Source organism: Eschrichtius robustus, chromosome 13 (assembly GCF_028021215.1).
Source record: "Eschrichtius robustus isolate mEscRob2 chromosome 13, mEscRob2.pri, whole genome shotgun sequence".
In the NCBI taxonomy this organism is placed as follows: domain Eukaryota; kingdom Metazoa; phylum Chordata; class Mammalia; order Artiodactyla; family Eschrichtiidae; genus Eschrichtius; species Eschrichtius robustus.
The window spans coordinates 37,588,843-37,612,157 of record NC_090836.1 but is presented as its reverse complement, the minus strand read 5'-3'; the positions used below and the strand labels follow the sequence as shown (position 1 = coordinate 37,612,157).

General features: G+C 36.0%; 1 protein-coding gene across 2 annotated transcripts in view; it reads left to right on the top strand.

The window, feature by feature from the left end:
- NELL2 (neural EGFL like 2) overlaps positions 1–23,315 on the top strand; it is a 366,647-nt gene that overhangs the window by 139,672 nt on the left and 203,660 nt on the right. For both annotated transcript variants that reach the window (XM_068561143.1, XM_068561144.1), the window contains exons 11-12: positions 17,067–17,158; positions 20,305–20,407. In XM_068561143.1, the coding sequence (XP_068417244.1) occupies positions 17,067–17,158; positions 20,305–20,407 (195 nt within the window). The remainder of the gene's footprint in view (positions 1–17,066; positions 17,159–20,304; positions 20,408–23,315) is intronic.

Genomic DNA, 23,315 nt, shown 5'->3' with positions numbered 1-23,315 from the left:
AGGAGTTTTATAATTTTGTGTTTTACATTTAGTTCTATGATCCATTTTGAATTAATTTTTGTGATGGATCGAGATTTATTTTTTTGCACGTCCAGTTGTTCCAGCAGAATTTGTTGAAGAGACTGCCTTTGATTCATTGTATTTCCTTTGCTCCTTTTTCAAAGATCAGGTGACTAGATTTATGGGGAGTCTATTTGTGGGCTCTCTATTCTGTTTCATTGATCTATTTGTCTATTCTTTCTGCCAGTATCACATTCTCTTGATTACTGTAGCTTAATAGTAAGTCTTGAAGTTGGGTAGAGTCAGTCCTCTAACTTTATTCTCCTTCCAAATTGTGTCCACTGACTTCTCAATAACAACAGTTGAAGCCAAAAGGGAGTGAAATGGTATCTTCAATATACAGAAGGAGAAGAGTTCCTGACTGGAATTCTGTTTTTAATACGAATAATTTCATAGATGAAGTAAAAATGTTTCAGAAATATAAAAAGCTGAAAAAATGAAGTTCATGTGAGTAAACCTAAATGAATATTGATAGAATAAGACAATTATCATCATTCTCATAAGATCTTATTTAAGAATATATAGAATTTTAAAATACAACAATAACATTATAGTATAGCAGGGAGTAAAATGTGTTAAAATGTGTCATTGAGTATAAGGGAAAATAGAATGAAAAAAAAACAATAGAAAATAAATTATAAAACAGGGAGAAAAAGAAACAGCATAGGCAGAGGGAAAAAACACAAGATAGTAGATTTAAAAATTAATTACATTAAATGTAAATGGGCTAAATGATCCCATTTAAAAAATAAATATTTTGAAACTGAATTAATGAAATCCAGCTCTACTGTTTAAAAGATGCACATCTAAAACATAAGGATACAGAAAGTTCAAAAGTGAAAGAATAGTAAAAGCCCATGGAAAAGAAAGCTAGTTTCTCCCAATTAATATCAGACAATGTAGACATTAAGGCAAAAAGTATTACCAGTTACTTCGTAATGATAACATTTCAAATCACAGGGAAGACATAGCAATTTTTTTAATTTAAAAAAATTTTTTGAACATCTTTATTGGAGTATAATTGCTTTACAATGTTGTGTTAGTTTCTGCTTTATAACAGAGTGAATAATCTATACATATACATATATCCCCATATCTCCTCCCTCTTGTGTCTCCCTCCCACCCTCCCTATCCCACGCCTCTAGGTGGTCACAAGCACTGAGCTGATCTCCCTGTGCTATGTGGCTGCTTCCCACTAGCTATCTATTTTACATTCGGTAGTATATATAAGTCCATGCTACTCCCTCACTTCGTCCCAGCTTACCCTTCCCCCTCCCCGTATCCTCAAGTCCATTCTCTATGTCTGTGGCTTTATTCCTGTCCTGCCCCTAGGTTCTTCATAACCATTTTTTTTTTTTTTTTTTTTAGATTCCATACATAAGACATAGCAATTTAAATTTGTATACACCTAATAATGTAGCCTCAATATATATGAAACAAAATTGACAGAACTATATGGAGCAAGAGATGAATTCACAGTCAGAATGAAGTTGCAGGAATGGACAGAATACAAGCACACAAAAAATCATTAAGAATACAGAGCACTTGAATGTGATTAACAATCCACACCTAAAGAACCTATAGAGACCATTATGCTCCCAAAGTGCACTTTATGTGTTCCTTTAAGCACCCATGGAACATTCACAAATATTGATTATGTACTGGATGATGAAGCTCATCTCAACAAATTTCATAGAATTAAATTATATAGGGTATACTATCTGACCACATGCAAATAAGCTAGAAATCAGTAACAATAGGTAAATAAAAAATCCTATGCTGGAACTCATTGTTTCTCAAATAAGCCAAGCTAATTTCCCCCTCTGCCTGGAATATTTTTCCTGTCATTTTCCCCACATTAGGTCCTCTCAGCCTTCAGTCTCAGCTGAAATTTCATCTCCTCAGAGAGGTATTCCCTGATCAACCCAAAGTAGTATTCCCTGGTCACATCTAAAATACCCTCCTAGTTATTCAGTGCCTGATTCTTGTTTGTTTTCTTTACTTAGTGTTAACCTGCAATTATTGCATATCTGCCTGGTTAGTTGTCTTTGAATCCTCCTCCATATTGCAGATTCTATGAGGGCAAAGTTCATTCTTCCTGTTCACATCTGTGTCCCCAGTGCTGAGCACAGTGTGTGGTGTATAGTGGCCATTCAAGAAGTATTTATCGAGATGATGAGAATGAACGTTTCTATAATTTTCTTCTTAATAAATGGAAGTGAGGAGAAATGCAACAATACATGTGATAGTATCTTCAAAGGCATAAAAAATTGTGGGAAGCCCTCTCACTTCTTAATTCCAGAGGCTTTGGGGGAATGTAATCACATTTTGATGTATTATTATGAGAAGTGTTAAATTTGGGGGTAATTTAATTCTTAATTTCCAGACTTAATGTGTTTAACATTTTAACCTCAATGTTTCATTTAGCATAGCTGTAGAAAATTTTGCTTAATTGGCCCCCTAAGGGGGAAAATTGCCTGAAAATAGGAAAAAGTGATGTATTTTAACAAATATTTTGTCCCAAAATACAAGTACAGCTGTATTTAACGAGGCTTAATCTTTAGTCTTACAGGGTGTATGAATTCTCTCTCTTTCTGTCTCTCCTTGGCATCCCTCCCTCTCCTTCACCCTCTCCCTTGTCTTCCACTTCCATTTACTTTTTTGTAGTTATAAACATAAGAAAATGATTTAGAAGTTAAGATGCCACTGGAAATAGAACTTTAGGTTTATGATGTTATCCTTAACTATAGCATAAGACTAAAATCATTTTGGCCAAATTCTTTTAGTAACATCCTATCAGTTACTCTCTGATATTATCCAGGATGGAGACGTATATTAAAAGATCACTGAATTGACTAGATGGATTAATCTACCCAGGTGATTCTCAACACGGGCCATACACTGGAATCACCTGAATGCTCTTACAAAATACTGATGCCCAGACCCCTCCCCCGGAGATTCTGATTTAATTGGTCTGGGTGCCACAAATTGGTAGTTTCAACAAACTCCCTGGGTGATTCTTATGTGCAAGCTGGCTTAATAATCAATGGTCTACAACTTCGCTACCCAAAATGGGATCACTGGACCAGCGGCATCAGTATCACTGGGGAGCTGGTGAGACATGCAGAATCTCAGGCCCCATTCCAGATCTACCTAACGAGAATCTTCATTTAAATAAGATCTCCAGGTTATCTGAGAAACACTCCTCTGTGATTCCATTGGCGCTGCCATGACAGCATAAGTTAGATTTGCATGCTAACCAGGAGGTAGATGTTTGTTCCCAAACCTGTCTATGGCAACTGTATTTGTATTGTAATTCTAATACCATTGAAATGCTATAAATACATATGCATAACATAATATGCAAGCCAATGAAATATGAATGTGAAAAGAAATAAATTTTCTTTTAATAAAAGTTAAGTTGAGTGCTTTGGAAAAAGATGATAAACTCATACTGCTAAAAAATATCCTCTTGAACTAGGTGTCAGTAAGACAGTTGTAAAACGTGAAAGAAAACATAGGATAAGAATGATCTCTCTTCAGATTGCTTCGTGAGTATCTATCTTGTTTCCCTTAAAACAAACAAAAACTTAGAAATTATGAGCAACACATTATAAATTTTATTTATATAATCAAGATTACAATGAAGCACAATCAAAGAATCCATACTGAAGAAAAGTGTTCTACCTCAAAACGTTGAATGTGTGAGGATGTGTTTTTAATTAAAATGTTTAGGGTACATATTTTTGTTGACTATGATTTCTCACTTTAACTGACTTTTTTCAAACAATGGACCAAATACCTATCCAGATAACATGGAATAAAGAGTCTTCTACTGAATATCTATGTGACTGTCCTTATTTAAATGTTAATTCTAATTTTCTCTTTTCCTAGTTCTTTTTCCTCTGCATAGTAATATAGTTTTCAAGCTTAGCTGTATACGTTTGCAGCTTTAAAAAATAAAGAAGCCCAAGTCCTACCCTCTGAGATTCTTATTATTATGCAGCTGGGCATAGAGTTTTAAAAGTTCTTCAAGTGATTTTAATATGCATCCACAGTTGAGAACTGTGGGCCCAGTAGATTGGGAGTATATAAAGTGGTTATAAAATCAACTGATCGTAAATGAATTCCAGCTTATAAAGGTATCCTGATGAGATGTTCTTTAGGATCCGGGTCCGAAGTCTATTATTATGATTATTATTCTATTCTGGTCTCTGACTGTATTGTGAGTACTCTGTCTCTGATTTAAATCACATTTGAGCGATTCTCCTTCAGTGGTCATTTTCAAATGTCCGTCCTCTGGAAAGCATTTCCAGTTCACTCTCGTAAGACGTTTTTCTTCCTCTGAGTTGTGTGGAGCTCCTCGTACGTGTGCTCCTCTGTTTCCCACACTAGACTGAATGCTCCTTGAAGGCAGGAAGGCGCCTTCCTAGGACAGTGCCTGGTGGACAGGAGGTTATCGTAAATGCTTCTTATTTCCACCAGGTGTTGCCACCCTTGCTGCAAGTTTCTATGAAATTATTTTGCTCCTTTTGTTTAACCTTTCGTTGCTTTCTGCTTTCCTTTCTCCTGCTCCATCTCAATTTATGCTTTATAATTTTGTTGTCCTCCGTTGCTTCCTCTGCTCTCTCCTCCCTCCTCAGTGTGCTGTCCATCTGCATGTCTTATTCTACACGGAGCTGGCTCCCCTTAACCTTGTGCTTCTTCTCTTCCCTTGGCTCATATGCTTTGCATAATAGAAGGCGTTATTAATATACCACTCAGCCAACTGCATTTAAAATATGTCCTCCTAAGACAGCTACCTTCCCCAAGCCCCACCCCCTACCGTACTTTCTTCTTTGTTTTGCCTGTACACAGATGCTATTTTAAAATTGCACAATCACTCTTTCAGGGGCTTTACTTGTAATCTCTTAGTTCAGCACTAGTGTGTGGTTTATAATGAAAAGGATCATGCTTTACAATTCACAAAACATTCAATGTCTTTGTCAATATAATAATGAAACAGCATATGTCTAAAAGGTGCCAGTCACTTTGGAAATATGTTCCTCAAGTTAAACTAAAGATTAGGCGTTTAAATTTTGACTGAGGTCACTGAATTCTTAGTGGTAAGAAAATATATGCAGAAGTTTTTTTCAGAGGAGTTCTAGTTCTGGCTTTGAAACTAGCAGTGTGTGGCAGTTTCCATATTATATTATATATTATTTTTTTTTGTAAAAGCTGTCACCTCATGTATGTTCATGTTGTCACTTTAAACGTGTTCATGTACTGACATGAATATTATGTTTTTCTCCAAATCTTTACCTTCACTCATTAAATTTATTTTTCTTATCCCCAGGAGGCTAAATGAATTGATTACATTGTTTTTTTTAAAGAATCCATCCTATGGTATATGAGGTAGGATCAAGAATAAGGCCAGTGGTAGAAAGGTAGCTAAATGAAAAGAATTTCAGGATCTATCTTAGTTACAATTTAAATGGGTAGAATCAAATTAGGGGCAAAAGAAAGTACTGAATTCCTCCTTCCAGCTATAGAATTGGCCATCTTGCTATGATCTTCTAAATATCCAATTCTTGCTTTCCCAGTATCTAGCCTTCTAACCAAAGGCTGATCTGGATAGGGTGTTAGAATTTATGCTTTCGTTGTATTCTGGAAGTTATTTTTATCCTCCTTTGCCTCCTAACCCCTCACTACTGCTAGATTTATGGTGTTTCAGGGCCTGTTCTCGTTTTGGAAGAATAGGCCACTGACCTAAATTAAGGCCCCCTAGGAGAAGCACTCTTTGGTCCTTTAGAAGTGCAAGGACATGATATATATAGGATGAGAAAGGAGGTTTGTGCATCTACTGTCATGCTCTCATTTCCTAAACTCTGATATTAGTTTTGCAAACAACTAAATTTCCAAACAATTAATGAGATTTAGTTAAAGGAAGCGATCATGTATAATTAATGAATTTGTGAATTATTTAAACACTCTGAAATTTTGATCATTTAAACAGCATTGACTCATAAAAATTGGTTTTATGTAGAGAAAGGAGAAAGTTTGGTCATCAGATTGTCCAAGCAGACTTCCGTTGTATGTGTTGCCTTGTATTATTCATACTGCTCTGACAGTAGCCAGCTACTTTTTCAGTAACTGATCGATCTGCTCCCAGTTCAAGTGCTCCAGCTCTACTTCAGTGGAAAATAAGCTGCCATTTAATAGAAAAGGTAAAATATTTCTGTGAGACCCAACTTATAGGACCTTTATTATAAGAGGCAAAATCAAAGGATAGGGCCAATTATAAAGGGACACATGAAGATCAGAGAGGCCAATTTTCTTGTTTTCAGGCTTTTCATGAAATAGGAAGCTGGAAGAGAACTTACAAAAAAAAATTCAACAAACCTTTAGAATTTATTATTTATGGCCAGTGCTGGGTGCTGAGTACAAGATCCAAAGACAAATTAAGACACTGCCCCCATCTCATGTAGGAAAGATAAAAAAAGTGTACAACTAACTAGAGGAAAGGAAAAATGGGTTCAGTGCTCTAATAGAAATTTAAGCATTGTAGAAAGAGGGAAAATTAATTTATAGCACTTAGTGCTCAAAACTTTTATTACAACCATATTGTTAAGAATTGACTCCAAGTGAGTCCAGATTTCAAAAAAGAGCGTGGGCTGGATAAATGCAGCATGACTGATTGGAGTCTTTTAAGAATATTGAAACACTTTCAGATTTTTTTCTTTGACTCCACAGAATCTTAGCCTGTTTCATGAATACATTTATTGTGCATTCTTTTTTAAAAGCTATAATAAAAATATACTTATACATAATTACAGTTAATGAGATATTTTCGCATCCAACAGTTTTGATTTGTATATCACTAACAAATAAGTATCATGTTGACTCAAAATGAAATAATTGCCATTGTACATGGGGTTTTTAAGAGCCCTCGCAGTGGAAATCAAGATTAGAAAGAACACCATGGAAAAGCCACTACTTTATACAACTCTGCCCTTAACAGACAGCTTAAACAATTTAAAGATCACTGATACCTGGTGTTTTCAAAGAGAATTTAAAAGAAATTATAAATCCCATTTCTCACTAAGTGAATTATACTGGTTTTCTTCTTGGTATCTAAAACCTTTAATTTTGTGTTGTATCATTTTTATTTATTTTTATTTATTTTTTATTTTTCCAAAATGCATTATTATTATTTTAAAATGAATTTATTTCATTAAAAATTTTTTTTTTTAATTTTTGAATTTTATTTTATTTATTTTTTTATACAGCAGGCTCTTATTACTCATCAATTTTATCCACATCAGTGTATACATGTCAATCTCAATCACCCAATTCATCACACCACCACCGCCACCCCCGCTGCTTTCCCCACTTGATGTCCATACGTTTGTTCTCTACATCTGTGTCTCTATTTCTGCCCTGCAAACCAGTTCATCTGTACCACTTTTCTAGGTTCCACATATATACGTTAATATACGATATTTGTTTTTCTCTTTCTGCCTTACTTCACTCTGTATGACAGTCTCTAGATCCATCCACGTCTCAACAAATGACCCAATTTCGTTCCTTTTTATGGCTGAGTAATATTCCATTGTATATATGTACCACATCTTCTTTATCCATTCGTCTGTTGATGGGCATTTAGGTTGCTTCCATGACCTGGCTATTGTAAATAGTGCTGCAATGAACATTGGGGGTGCATGTGTCTTTTTGAATTATGGTTTTCTCTGGGTATATGCCCAGTAGTGGGATTGCTGGATCATAGGGTAATTCTATTTTTAGTTTTTTCAGGAACCTCCATACTGTTCTCCATAGTGGCTGTATCAATTTACATTCCCACCAACAGTGCAAGAGGGTTCCCTTTTCTCCACACCCTCTCCAGCATTTGTTGTTTGCAGATTTTCTGATGATGCCCACTCTAACTGGTGTGAGGTGATACCTCATTGTAGTTTTGATTTGCATTTCTCTAATAATTAGTGATGTTGAGCATCTTTTCATGTGCTTCTTGGCCATCTGTATGTCTTCTTTGGAGAAATGTCTATTTAGGTCTTCTGCCCATTTTCGGATTGGGTTGTTTGTTTTTTTAATATTGAGGTGCATGAGCTGTTTATATATTTTGGAGATTAATCCTTTGTCCGTTGATTCACTTGCAAATATTTTCTCCCATTCTGAGGGTTGTCTTTTCATCTTGTTTGTAGTTTCCTTTGCTGTGCAAAAGCTTTGAAGTTTCATTAGGTCCCATTTGTTTATTTTTGTTTTTATTTCCATTACTCTAGGAGGTGGATCAAGAAAGATCTTGCTGTGATTTATGTCAAAGAGTGTTCTTCCTATGTTTTCCTCTTATAGTGTCCGGTCTTACATTTAGGTCTCGAATCCATTTTGAGTCTATTTTTGTGTATGGTGTTAGGGATTGTTCTAATTTCATTCTTTTCCATGTAGCTGTCCAGTTTTCCCAGCACCACGTATTGAAGAGACTGTCTTTTCTCCGTTGTATATCTTTGCCTCCTTTGTCATAGATTAGTTGACCATAGGTGCGTGGGTTTATCTCTGGGCTTTCTATCTTGTTCCATTGATCTGTGTTTCTGTTTTTGTGCCAGTACCATATTGTCTTGATTACTGTAGCTTTGTAGTATAGTCTGAAGTCAGGGAGTCTGATGCCTCCAGCTCCGTGTTTTTCCCGCAAGACTGCTTTGGCTATTCGGGGTCTCTTGTGTCTCCATACAAATTTTAATATTTTTTGTTCTAGTTCTGTAAAAAATGCCATTGGTAATTTGATAGGGATTGCATTGAATCTGTAGATTGCTTTGGGTAGTAGAGTCATTTTCACAATATTGATTCTTCCAATCCAAGAACATGGTTTATCTCTCCATCTGTTGGTATCATCTTTAATTTCTTTCATCAGTGTCTTATAGTTTTCTGCATACAGGTCTTTTTTCTCCCTAGGTAGGTTTATACCTAGGTATTTTATTCTTTTTGTTGCGATGGCAAATGGGAGTGTTTCCTTAATTTCTCTTTCAGATTTTTCATCATTAGTGTATAGGAATGCAAGAGATTTCTGTGCATTAATTTTGTATCCTGCAACTTTACCAAATTCATTGATTATCTCTAGTAGTTGTCTAGTGGCATCTTTAGGATTCTCTATGTATAGTATCATGTCATCTGCAAACAGTGAAACTTTAACCTCTTCTTTTCCAGTTTGTATTCCTTTTATTTCTTTTTCTTCTCTCATTGCCGTGGCATGAACTTCCAAAACTATGTTGAATAATAGTGGCGAGAGTGGACATCCTTGTCTTGTTCCTGATCTTAGGGGAAATGCTTTCAGTTTTGCACCATTGAAAATGATGTGTGCTGTGGGTTTGTCGTACATGGCCTTTGTTATGTTGAGGTATGTTCCCTCTATGCCCACTTTCTGCAGAGTTTTTATCAGAAATGGGCGTTGAATTTTTTCAAGAGCTTTTTCTGCATCTATTGAGATGATCATATGGTTTTTCTTCTTCAATTTGTTAATATGGTGTATCACATTGATTGATTTGCGTATATTGAAGATTCCTTGCATCCCTGGGATAAATCCCACTTGATCGTGGTGTATGATCCTTTTAATGTGTTGTTGGATTCTGTTTGCTAGTATTTTGTTGAGGATTTTTGCATCTATATTCATCAGTGATATTGGTCTGTAATTTTCTTTTTTGTGTAGTATCTTTGTCTGGTTTTGGTATCAGGGTGATGGTGGCCTCATAGAATGAGTTTGGGAGTGTTCCTTCCTCTGCAATTTTTTGGAAGAGTTTGAGAAGGATGGGTGTTAGGTCTTCTCTAAATGTTTGATAGAATTCACCTGTGAAGCCCTCTAGTCCTGGACTTTTGTTTGTTGGAAGATTTTTAATCATAGTTTCCATTTCATTACTTGTGCTTGGTCTGTTCATATTTTCTATTTCTTGCTGGTTCAGTATTGGAAGGTTATACGTTTCTAAGAATTTGTCCATTTCTTCCAGGTTGTCCATTTTATTGGCATAGGGTTGGTTTTAGTAGTCTCTTAGGATGCTTTGTATTTCTGTGCTGTCTGTTGTAACTTCTCCTTTTTCATTTCTAATTTTATTGATTTGAGTCCTCTCCCTCTTTTTCTTGATGAGTGTGGCTAATGGTTTATCAATTTTGTTTATCTTCTCAAAGAACGAGTTGTTAGTTTTATTGATCTTTTGCTATTTTTTTCTTTGTTTCTATTTCATTTATTTCTGCTCTGATCTTTATGATTTCTTTCCTTCTACTAACTTTGGGTTTTGTTTTTTCTTCTTTCTCTAATTCCTTTAGGTGTATAGTTAGATTGTTTATTTGCGTTTTTTCTTGTTTCTTGAGGTAGGCTTGTATAGCTATAAACTTGCCTCTTAGAACTGCTTTTGCTGCATCCCATAGGTTTTGGATCATCGTGTTTTCATTGTCATTTGTCTCTAGGTATATTTTGATTTCCTCTTTGATTTCTTCAGTGATCTCTTCGTTATTAGTAATGTACTGTTTGGCCTCCATGTGTTTGTGTTTTTTACATTTATTTCTCTGTAATTCATTTCTAATCTCATAGCGTTGTGGTCAGAAAAGATGGTTGATATAATTTCAATTTTCTTAAATTTACTGAGGCTTGATTTGTGACCCAAGATGTGATCTATCCTGGAGAATGTTCCGTGCGCACTTGAGAATAAAGTGTAATCTGCTGTTTTTGGATGGAATGTCCTATAAATATGAATTAAATCTATCTGGTCTAGTGTGTCATTTAAAGCTTCTGTTTCCTCATTTATTTTCACTTTGGATGATCTGTCCATTGGTTTAAGTGAGGTATTAAAGTGCCCCACTATTATTGTGTTACTGTCGATTTCCTATTTTATAGCTGTTAGCAGTTGCCTTATGTATTGAGATGCTCCTATGTTGGGTGCATATATATTTATAGTTGTTATATCTTCTTCTTGGATTGATCCCCTGATCATTATGTAGTGTCCTTCCTTGTGTCTTGTAACATTCTTTATTTTAAAGTCTGTTTTATCTCGTATGAGTATTGCTACTCCAGCTTTCTTTTGATTTCCATTTGCATGGAATATCTTTTCCATCCCCTGACTTTCAATCTGAATGTGTCCCTAGGTCTGAAGTGGGTCTCTTGTAGACAGCATATATATGTGTCTATTTTTTGTATCCATTCAGCAAGCCTGTGTCTTTTGGTTGGAGCATTTAACCCATTCACATTTAGGGTGATTATCCATATGTCTGTTCCTATTACCATTTTCTGAATTGATTTGGGTTTGTTTTTGTATGTCCTTTTCTTCTCTTGTGTTTCCCACTTAGAGAAGTTCCTTTAGCATTTGTTGTAGAGCTGGTTTGGTGGTGTGGAATTCTCTTAGCTTTTGCTTTTCTGTAAAGCTTTTGATTTCTCTATTGAATATGAATGAGATCCTTGCCGGGTAGAGTAATCTTGGTTGTAGGTTCTTCCCTTTCATCACTTTAATTATATCATGCCACTCCCTTCTGGCTTTCAGAGTTTCTGGTGAGAAATCAGCTGTTAACCTTATGGGAGTTCCCTTGTATGTTATTTGTCGTTTTTCCCTTGATGCTTTCAATAATTTTTCTTTGTCTTTAATTTTTGCCAATTTGATTGATATGTGTCTCGGCGTGTTTCTCCTTGGGTTTTTCCTGTATGGGACTCTCTGCACTTCCGACACTTGGGTGGCTATTTCCTTTCCCATGTTAGGGAAGTTTTTGACCATAATCACTTCAAATATTTTCTCTGGTCCTTTCTCTCTCTCTTCTCCTTCTGGAACCCCTATAATGCGAATGTTGTTGCGTTTAATGTTGTCCCAGAGGTCTCTTAGGCTGTCTTCATTTTCTTTTCATTCTTTTTTCTTTATTCTGTTCTGCAGCAGTGAATTCCACCATTCTGTCTTCCAGGTCACTTATCCGTTCTTCTGCCTCAGTTATTCTGCTATTGATTCCTTCTAGTGTAGTTTTCATTTCAGTTATTGTATTGTTCATCTGTGTTTGTTTGTTCTTTAATTCTTCTAGGTCTTTGTTAAACATTTCTTGCATCTTCTCGATCTTTGCCTCCATTCTTTTTCCGAGGTCCTGGATCATCTTCACTATCATTATTCTGAATCTCTTTCTGGAAGGTTGCCTATCTCCACTTCATTTAGTTGTTATCCTGGGGTTTTATCTTGTTCCTTCATCTGGTACATAACTCTCTGCCTTTTCGTCTTGTCTATCTTTCTGTGAATGTGGTTTTTGTTCCACAGGCTACAGGATTGTAGTTCTTCTTGCTCTGCTGTCTGCCCTCTGTGTTGTATCATTTTTAAAGGTGTTGATACCAGTCAGGAAATTTAGTGTAGACTCATGTATTTTCAATCCAGTAATAAAAAGAATCTAAATATGTAGTGACTGAGGAAATGTTTAGAAGTGAAATATATGTCTTTTTGCTTTTATATTCTAAAATATTGTTAGATAGATTTGGATAATTTTTTCTACAAAGGTTTGCAGAAGTTGATTTAGATCTCATTAGAGGGATCTCCATTTTCTATCTTTGCATTAATGAGCAATAAATCATGATTTTAATGTGTAACTTACAGCTTTTAGAGTTTTCCTGTCTTCTTTCCCTTATCCATTTCTCAATCTGTTCTATAAATTCCTTTTCACTTTTTTACAACTGAAGACTCAAATTTGCTTCTGTAGCATCTTCTGTCTTCTTATTTCTTGTTAATTGTTAAAGTAGAGGAGAGGTTAAGTGAAAATAATTCACATTAATTGCTTTTGCAGATTTCTCATAATTATGGTGCTATTAACTATGTAATTAGTGATATTTAATATAGCCTTGGTAAAACATATATACCAATTGTTATAGCATCCTATTGAATTTCCCCAAGTTCTAGTTAATTTCTCTCCCTCTGGCTGAATAGGCTGTTCATTGGACAGCTCTGAGTGACATAATTCACACGATATGAACGGTACCCCCTGGTGTGTGTGTTTGTGAGTGTGTGTGTGTGTATATGTGTATATGAGAGTCATAGTGAATATGCATTTGACATTGGTTAACATTAATAACTTAAGAGTAGCAGTAGTGCTATGGGTTAGTCTGACTGCATGGGGGCTTAGCTTCTTAGTCTGCAAGGGCATAAGACTGTATTAATGAATTAATACCCTTCCCCCTAGAGGCTTCATTACCTTCGAATATGTACATGTAATATACTCAATACATCACTTAGCGTACATCTCTGAAAATGCAGCCTAGTTGGCATCATTCTGCTTTAAGCTGGTAAATGATTTGGACATAGGAATTCAGAGTTATGTCACAAGAAACTTATTGCTATATATGCACACATCAGCAAACACAGACACAGACCCCAAAAATAGGAAAGAAATGAAGCTTCTGTCTATGAACTTGTGAATGCAGCTGAATTGAAGAAGAAATCAATACAGCAAAATGATTATTCCTTTGTTGTTTTGTTGAGGAAGTGATTTCTTATACTCTGCTGGGGAAGGGCAAGCAGGGAGGTGCAGTTCAGTTAGGGAATTCTAGAGACTTTCTTGCAGTCAGTGTGGTAGCCACAGTGATCATTTTTATCTCTGAGGCTTTGTCCCTGATACCTGCAGGGGCTAGCCTTGGTTAAAATCAGGGCAACACCTCATCTGCTTCCTCTCCTCTGTTTTAACACTTGATCTGCCCAGTTCCTTCATTTTGCCTTCTCCTTGCTTATGGATCTCATTTTGATAAGCTATCTGGATTTTTCTTTAAAATAGAGTTGTATTTTTTAAATGTCTCAATTTTCCCTCTTCAAAATTTATTTGTGCTGTGTTCCATTCTCTCATGCTCTTCTAAGCAACCTGTCCTTGTAAACTATTTCTCTTCATGGTCTAAATTGAATTACTGTGATAGCCACCAGTGCTGGGGGTTGGTTATTCTTTCTCCTGGGCACCCCACGCACCCCACCTGTCCTTCTCTGCCCTACTCTGTACCCCAGGAGCTGGACTTCTGCAGACTGTATCACCCTGGTCTCCTTGCCAATTGGCTTTGGGTAGAGTTTGCCAATGAGATGCACTGGCAGGAAATCGGAAGGCCAGAGGAGAGAGAGTTGGCCGCGTTTCTTCCCTGCTCCTTCCCTGCACCAGGCTGGGTTTCTGGTGGTACCTGTGTCTCTCATGATTTCGGCTCCCACTGGGCTGCCTCTCTTTCATTACTCTGGCTCACTGTGGGCTCCAATAAAACCATTTCCTCTCCCTGTTCCTTAACCCTAGGGTGACGATGACTTGTCGCTATTGCCAGAGTCTGGGTCCTTCTCCAGCCCTTGTTTCCTCACCTTTGATCCAGTGCGCCCCCCCCCCCCCCCAGTTTACCACTTGGTCTCCTGTGTTTACATGTCACTTATGAATTTCTCAGTTATAGCGCTTAAGCTTGGCTTTTAGTATAGTTAATTGTGTACGAGTCTGTCTTCCCACCTCAGTAGTGAGGGGTCGAAACATGTCTCTTTCATCTTTGAATACTAGTACCTAGCAGACTACCTGGCATGTTAGCAGGAGCTCAGTACATATTTGTTAAATGTATCAACAAAGTAATACGACTTTTACTCCTGCAGTCTACTTCTATGTCCCAGAGCCATCCTTATGGATTTTCAAGATTCCTTGTAGTATTTTTTAGGAATGATTAGGAATATATACATATATATGTATATATGTATGTATATATGTATATATTTCTGAGTTTCTTAACATTTTTCCCCTAAAAAACGTAGGGAAGGCATACCCTGATGGCATTACTAGGTATTTAGAGTAAACTTCAGAATTATGGAGAATCACAGCAACTGATCAAAAAAGAAACGAGACAAAAATCACTTGCTTTGGGTTCTCTCTAAGCCAAATTCACCCTGTTTGTGCTGATTGCTTGAAAGGAAATGAAGCAATTGTGATCTCATTCGTTCTGTGCTTCTCGCTCTGCCAAGCTCCATTTGGTGCCCTATTGTCTCACAAGTTGCCTATTTGAGTCTTTGGAATTAAGAGTTTAGAGAAGAAGGTCCATCTGCTCTGCATGAATATTAAATTATCATAAGACTTTGTATAAGGAGAATTTACCCTTGTGTTTTTACAGTGTTTCCTTTTCCCTCTGCTCTAAGAAAGACTTGGAACATCAGTTTTTTTGCTTCAACATACCCTTGGACTTGAATAGACTGCAGTTATCGAGTTGTATAATATAATAGGCTTAGGAACCTTTGAATGGCAGGTGCTGAATAGAAGAAGGTTTTATTTATTCTCCTTATCTCATAAAATGTGGTACTTAAGTATAATTGAACATGCCATAAGCCAGATCTTGGTATTTTGAGGTTATTGAATCTCATAAGAAAAAACAAAGCACAATCTTAAAAATTACACGTTGGAGAGAGACATTTTACAATCAATCAGGTTCATTAAGTAAATGCACATGCTATTGTAATTCATATATGATAGATAGTATGCAACTGACAACTCCCTAGTTTCATTTTGAATATTCATGAGTGAGCAGGCTTCAACCAGCTTTTAAGTAATATAATTTATGCAAGTAAGTTGTATTCCCTTCCAACAACCTCCAAAACTTTAAAATCAATTTGCCAGTAATATATATTATGTAGTGAAATTTGTTAATAAAAGCTGAGTAAGGAGATCAGTTGAAGGATGGCATTTTTAAAATGTGCATGCTTTCCATTATTTAAATGTGCACCTTTTAAATAATCAGTTAACTTTTGTGCAAAGATGAAAGTTGGCTTAAATATGAATATTTGTACAACCATATATATATTCAATATTATTAATAGATGTATGTCTAATTTCTTTGTTATAAATTTTTTTAGGCAATGTGATACTTTTAAAGATAATGGGATATGTAAATTCTGAAGAGGGACTTTATTCTAACTCACACAATGGAATTAAAAGGAAGTGTACATACCCCTTTTGTAAAATCCATGTAGTTAAAATTAAAAATTTGATTTAGTAAATAGGGCTAACAAACTGCTTGAGTTTTTTGCCTATCAGATGACTGCTTCTTCTGGTCTTTTGAAATGATTAGCTTGGGTTGATCTAGATGTAATGGAGCTCCAAAGATCTACAATATTGACTGTCCTTTGAAAGGAAAACCGTACAAATCTGTGAAAACAAAAGTTGGTTCAGAGTCTTAGAATGGAGGGCTAATAAGCCCTAGAAGGATGCTGAAAGTTAAGCTTAATTAGCTTCAGGGTAAATCTGTCTCTGTTTAGGTGATGAGTCAACATGGGTAGTGGGAAACATTCATTTCAAAACAAGCAAGCAGTTTCCATTGGCTAAATGTTTGCTGTGAATTGTAAATATTTTGAAAGTCTCAAAAAAATTCTTTGATACTTTGTATGCATTTTCACTCATTAAAAATGTTTTTGCCACTGAGTCTGAAGTTCTATCTTAAAATTTTATTTAATTGTGATGGAAGCAAGGCAGGCCCAGATTAAGACCTTTCAACATCTTAAATAGGGTGCCTTAACCCACATGTACTTACAAATAAAATGATACTAACCCATAAAACATAACATTTACATGTATGTACTGGAATTAAAATAGTTTCTTTCTAATTTTCTGTTTTAAAATTCTGTAATGGTATATAAAAATGAACTTTTCTCATATTTGTGTTGCCCCTGATTTGTAGCTGCTTTGAGCACCTGCTTAGTATGCCCTGAAGTGGGACATCATCTAACAGGCAAGTAATTGGCTTTGAGTCTGCTTATCAGCACTCCTTTTTCAGAGTTTAATTCTGACTTGCCATTGCCCCTTATCCTTTTTGTACCTTATTTTACTCTCTGAACTTAATGGGAATGAAAATAACTTGAGCCTACATGTGCCTTATATTGGGTTGAATTTAGGTTTACAGTTACTCAAACACCTTGAAAAGTCACAAGGACATGTGAAATATTGTGGCAAAATTATCTGAACACCTGTAAGCTATTTTTCTTAATGAAACATTTAAAAAATATATATTTTTTTTTACTCCAAAGCTATATGCCAGTTTCATGGACGAACCTACTTTGAAGGAGAAAGAAATACGGTCTACTCCTCTTCTGGAGTATGTGTTCTCTATGAGTGCAAGGTAAGGAAGCTCTTCATGTGTGTTTCAAAATTCTTACAGTTACATGAACACAGTAAATGTTCCTTTAAAAATCTCACCCTTGTAATACCTTTAAAACTTCTAAGGCAAAGAGAAAATTTAAGAAATTTAAGATGATAATTATAGCTCAAATGTATAGAAATTCTCATTGTTTTTGCAATCATGTAAATTAGTGGTTGTAAAATAATTTTCCCAACAAATAAAAACACTCTTTTGTCAAATTAAAGTTTTATGAAGTTGTCTTATATTTTCCAAACACAAATCAACTCCTTGTTTGCTGTTTTGAAGAAAATGTATTAGATAAAATTAGACTCAGCCTGTTCTCACTCTTGCTTTTGACTCGTAATAAATATCACTCAGTCCAATTAAAATCAGAACAAAATTTACCTAATAAAAATCAGCTGTTGGATGGAGATGAGACTGAAATTGATCTTAATTCCTTTGGGAGGAATCTTTTAAATAATTTTAAGGGGAATGCTTTATAAATGTGCTCTTGACGTATGCTTCTGAAGCAAACGTGATTCATTTTAAGTCTGCTTCTTGACCTACTAATTGAAAAACTAAATATGTTTCATAACACTTTTCACATTTACCTTTTATAAACTATGATTTTATATTCCTTGACCATAATGTTATATTTCAAGCCATATTCTATCTAAAGGAAACTGTCTGCATATAAAGTTTCTGCTTTAGGGTTCATTTACATTTGATCCTTAATTTTCTTCTTCAAATGCCTCCTGTACATGGTTTGTGGGGATGATTTAGTATGTATAGATTATTTAGAAAATTAAGATAAGTGATTTACTCTGCTGGCAATAAACTGTGAGCATTCATATGATTAAGTGTTGGGGAAAGGAAAATCCTCAGAATTTTGCCAAGATAAGTTCAATCTGAAAAATCCAGCTGTATACCTCATGCATCTTAAGTTGGAAGACATTTGGGATAAGCAAGGCAGAGACATAAAGATGCAAAACTGTGACAGATTTGGTTTCTAGAACATAAAAGCTCTGATTTGTTCATGTCCATTATTAGGTATTCTAGCTGCTTCTTTTGGCTTTAAATCAGCTCTCCCATGATGTAGGTTACCATCTTAAAGTTAAGGGAGCTGGGGCATAGGAACATTAACACAATTGCTGAAGCTGTATTTCAAGATGGATTTTTCTCTGTCAGCATCCCTTCACCAATGCTGTTTTGAGTGGAGCAGGTCCCACTGCAGATATAAAGATTGGAAGGCTTGGAGTGAGATCTAGCAACACCAAGGAAATCAGAGAAATTTTACTTCAAGGAAGGTGGAAAACTTTTGTCAGCTGGTTTCTAAGTAAACTCTAACTTTGAAATATCAGCCCTAAATCTGAAAATTATGAGGGCATTTGAAGATCCTCCACTTTGTGTGTGTGTGTGTTCTTTTCATTTGACAAGTGTATTCCATAATACTGATAATTATGATTTAAAATTTACTGAGATAGTTTCCTACTTGATTTTAAAATACCTATAGAGTGATTTTATTTTAAATTCGGTTTGTGAGAAGTCTGTATATAGGCAACTCTGCAGGTGCTTAATAAATATTGGGTGAATGAATAAATGTTACCATTTATTTGCTCAAACAAAAGAAATCACTTCCTACCCTCTAACGCTGTGCTGTCCAGTAGAAATACGATGCAAGCCACACATGTGATTTTTATTTGGGCTAAATTTTCTGTATTCAACCCCATATATCCAAAATATTATCATTTCTAATGTAATCAATATAAAATTCTTAATGAAATATTTTACATTATTTTATCATACGAAGTCGTCAAAATCTTATAGCTAGTGGCTATGGATTCTACAGCACAGCTCTACCAGAATTTCATAAGCTTTTGTATTCTTCACTAAATTCTTGACATTAAGGACTCCCATTGTTTTTTCTCCCTTCAGGCCCCTGAGCTATTTTACATAATTGTCATCTCTCTCAGGCTTCCATTTTCTGGGCTGTCAATTCTAGTCCTTCTTTGTTCCTTTATTGTCAGTTTTGTGGCCTTGAAAATGTGTCCTGGGGGGTCTGTGAGTTTCATAGTAACACAGAAAAATACTGTGGTCCTGAAAATAAGATTATCAGAATGGATATTACCGTCAAACCAAAGGAAGAATAGCGTTTGACTCCACAGTATACATGTCTTCTGACACTTTCTTTCTTTTTTTTCCTGCCACTATGGTGACTTGGAGAAAGTCCTTTCCATCGATAAGCCAGGAAGAGGGAGATATTGAAATTATGATTTCTTCAATAAAAGCAGTACTTATAGAAATGATATCTAAAAAGCTAAGCTATTGAGCAGTATTAAAATGGAAGCCTTCAAGTTCCAACGGTTATTTTATTACTTATGTATTGGTAAGCATAGTATTAGAGTTAATGACCCTCGCTCTTAAAGAGACTGGAGGTTGACAGTATAGAAGCAAAATGTTTGCTTCAAGGACAGTGCTGTTACATTTATCAGAAAAGTGTTCTGTTCTGTATTTTGGTTTCTCTTTGAGAAGGGTTTTATCTACTTTGGTGGCTAGAACTATAATCGTTTTACATTGACTTATTCATTCAGGAAAATTTTTCGATTGCTTATTATATGCTAGGAAAAATGCAAGACATTCATGCTCAAGAGACATAAATCCTGCCCTCATTTTCCTTATAGTTTTGTGAGAGATCCCCAATATTCCTCACCACACTCACTTGGGGTAATCTATAATAGTTTAGGAAACTTTGAAATGAGAATGTTAAAAAAGCCCGGGTTTTATTTATTGTTTTTTCCAAAGTGAGCTATTGATGGAATTCAAGCTGTGTCTTTGCCACAGTTGTCATCTGGATGTGCCAATATGTTGTAAACTACCAGAATCTTCAGGATCACTCTGGTGTTTGGAAATTGAAGGCATGGCTGCAGTGTGGTTTGCTTCCGTTCCCAGAGCTGCTTGCCCATTTGAAAGGCTTTCCAGTTGTCATTTAATGTCATTTTGCAAGTGAGTGTGTGACCTGTGCAGAGGTTCTCAGGGTGAAAATTTTACTCTCATGTTCGAAGAAATTTCTTGGATGCCGGATCTGGAAACTTCTGAGTTATTCCTAATTAAGAGGTTTGAAGCTTTTATTTTCTGTTGTCTGACAGGACCAGACCATGAAGCTGGTTGAGAGTTCAGGCTGTCCAGCCCTGGATTGTCCAGAGTCTCATCAGATTACCTTGTCTCATAGCTGTTGCAAAGTTTGTAAAGGTAAGGCTTTTCTGTAAAATAAAATGTCTGTGCATGAGTCATTCTAAGAGGCTAGTTCAACTGATAGGAAATAGAACTTTTTATAATCAAGTTATTTGCAAAGACTATCGAATTAAAATCGAGATGCTCCCATGCATTTCTGCAGGGTGTATTGTACCTGTCTCAAGCTCTGGGTTTCTATACTTCTCTCTGTGTACTTGTTTTGAGTCAGCATGGCATTGTTGAAAACATTTACACAACAGTGTTGAGTTATTTTATTGTTTCTTTTTTTTGCCGGGGGTGGGGGGGATTTCCTTTCTTTTCTCTTCAGTCTGTTTTTATAATTGTCTGAGCATAACTCCCATGTTGTTCAAATCCCTCTCTTCACAATTCCACTCTCCTTCACTGATAGGCTTCTATACTACCAAGAAGAGAGAGGCCATCAGACATGCATTGCTTGTTCTGTGTTGCCTCTGTGATGATAAGCCTATGACCGACCAATAAGTAGAAGGAACTTAGATTTTTAGTTCAACATAAGAAAACAGTAAAACTTGAGGTGTTCAGAAATGCAGTGGACTGCCCAGGAGGCAGTGAGTTGCCCATCACTAAAGATTCTTAAACTTGGTATTTTGTTATAGATTTAAGTATTAAACTAAAGGATTAATTATATGGAATTTTTATGTTCCCTACCAATCATGAAATTATATGTGCCTTCTTGTGTTATCCTGAAATTATGTGTTTGTGAATCTATCTCCTGCATTGGATTTTGCACCTTGAGGGCAGGGCTGGGTCTTCATATTCATCTCTATATTCTTAATACCTAGTATGACACCTGGGATGTAGTTGAGGCTCATAGCTCATGTAGTTGGTACTGTATAACAGTGCCTTAAATGAGCTACTAGCACTTGTTTTAATAATAGCCTTTATTGGTGCAAAATAAAACTTAAATGAAAAAAAGTAAGAAAAAGAAACTTTATAAAACATATAATATTTTGTTTCCTTTTAATCTCATCTATTAAAAAGGAAACAGAAGATCCCTCTCTCCCATTTTTAGGAGGGTGGTACAGTTTTTTCATTTTCTTTTTAGCTACTTCTTCCATCCATTCAATTAAGACGGCCTGATTGCATCCATTTCTTTTTAAAGAGCCTTAATACATTACCAAAAGCAAGTTAAGAACGGAAAAGCTAGCTACAAAACTGGTTACATTTAAATTGCCTATAGTTTTAAAAATTAATATGTTTACACAGCCCACTCAAAATATCAATACAATGACAAAATATACCGTGACCTACACCCCCTCCACCTGATATCCTGATATCATTGATATGTGGCCGGCCAGAGCCAGAACCAAACTCAGGTTTGGCTTCTCATTGCTCAAAAGTCAATGTTCTAGAGACAAGGATTGGTGGAAAAAGAAAGATGTATTATTCAGGAAGCCGGCAACCTGGGAAGATGGTGGACTAGTGTCCCCAAAACCATCTCCGAGTTGCCAGTTAGGGGACAAGAGTTTGTAAAGGAAAAGTTTCAGAGGTGTGCAGTAGGGGGCTATGTGTGGAGCAGCACAATCTGCTTCGATAATCACATTGAAATTGGTGGTGCAGTGGTCTGGTCCGAGTCACCTTGATGGTGTAGGGAGAGCAGTTAATCTGTAGCTGCAGGCTTGAAATGTCCTGTAGTTCCTGGAATTTCTCAAGCATGCAGAAGGTTATTCTTTAAGCATTTAATCATATTATAGCTTATTCAGGCCTAGGTCATAGGTTTTTCTCAAAATGGAACTGGGGCTTCCAATATGGAGTTGCCTTCGTGAAGGCAGAAGCTCAAATCCCTTTTCCTAATTCCTGAATAAGTGTTTCAGAGCCAGATTTCAGATACATGGGATGGAGCCTTGGTATCACCTTAAAAAACACTCTTCAATAAATTATTTTACTCAGCCTGGATTGAGAACCTCTGGTTTAGAACTGGAACTGAAATTGGACAAGTTGGCCTTTCTTGAAACATTTAGCACCATTTAAAATAAAGGTTACTTCCATTTCTGACTTCAAATAAATAAACAAATGAGTCCTCCTGGCATTCTCTGACTTTTAAACTAAAAAACGTCAAGTTTTTAAAGGCTTAAATTTTGAGTCAACTCCTACACACATATTGTGACAAATTCATTTGTAGTAAGGTTGGCCTCCAGTTTCCAGGCCTGTCTGCCTAGTGCTAAAGATGCCGTGTTCACATCTGAAAAACTAAGTTGTTCCACAACAGTTAGTAAATATTCCCTGAGGGCAGAGCATGAGATTAAATTGTTGACCTTTCCACTGGAGGCTCGGCCAGTGGTTGGAAACCAAGCTGTGCACCGAAATAAGGCTCCAGATTTCTAGGCACCAAGTCAAATCTAGCCAGGGCTGTTTTCTAGGTACCCTGCTGTCTTCCATTGTAGCAGCTCAGGAACAGTGTAGCAGGAATGTTCTTCTCACTTTTTTCATATCTGAGAGCTCTTTCAAGGAAGCTTATGACAAATTACAATATGACAGAGACTTCATGATACAGCGAGGACTCTGACTTAGAAAGGTACAGAAATAACGTGAAACTATATGTTTTCATATCTCAGCCCTTCCCATTCTTCTTCTCCTCCCTTGGCCGCCCCTTTCTCTGCTTACAGACCATCAAGTCCTATTCACTGGATGCCCAACTTTAATTTAGCATTGACTTTGTCGTGCCTTACAATTAGAAGGGATAGAGGCACCGTGTGCATAAGGCTGAGTGAGTGTAGATTGTTTGCACCCAACTTCTGGACAATTCATAGTTTCCCACATCATTCAATTACACCTTCATGATTCTTGTTATCTGTGTACCACAAATAACATTATTTAGTTAATTTTTAATGTCTACTGTTAGTCAACTCATTCTGTGAAAAGTTAGTTTTATTCCTAAGCAGTGGCA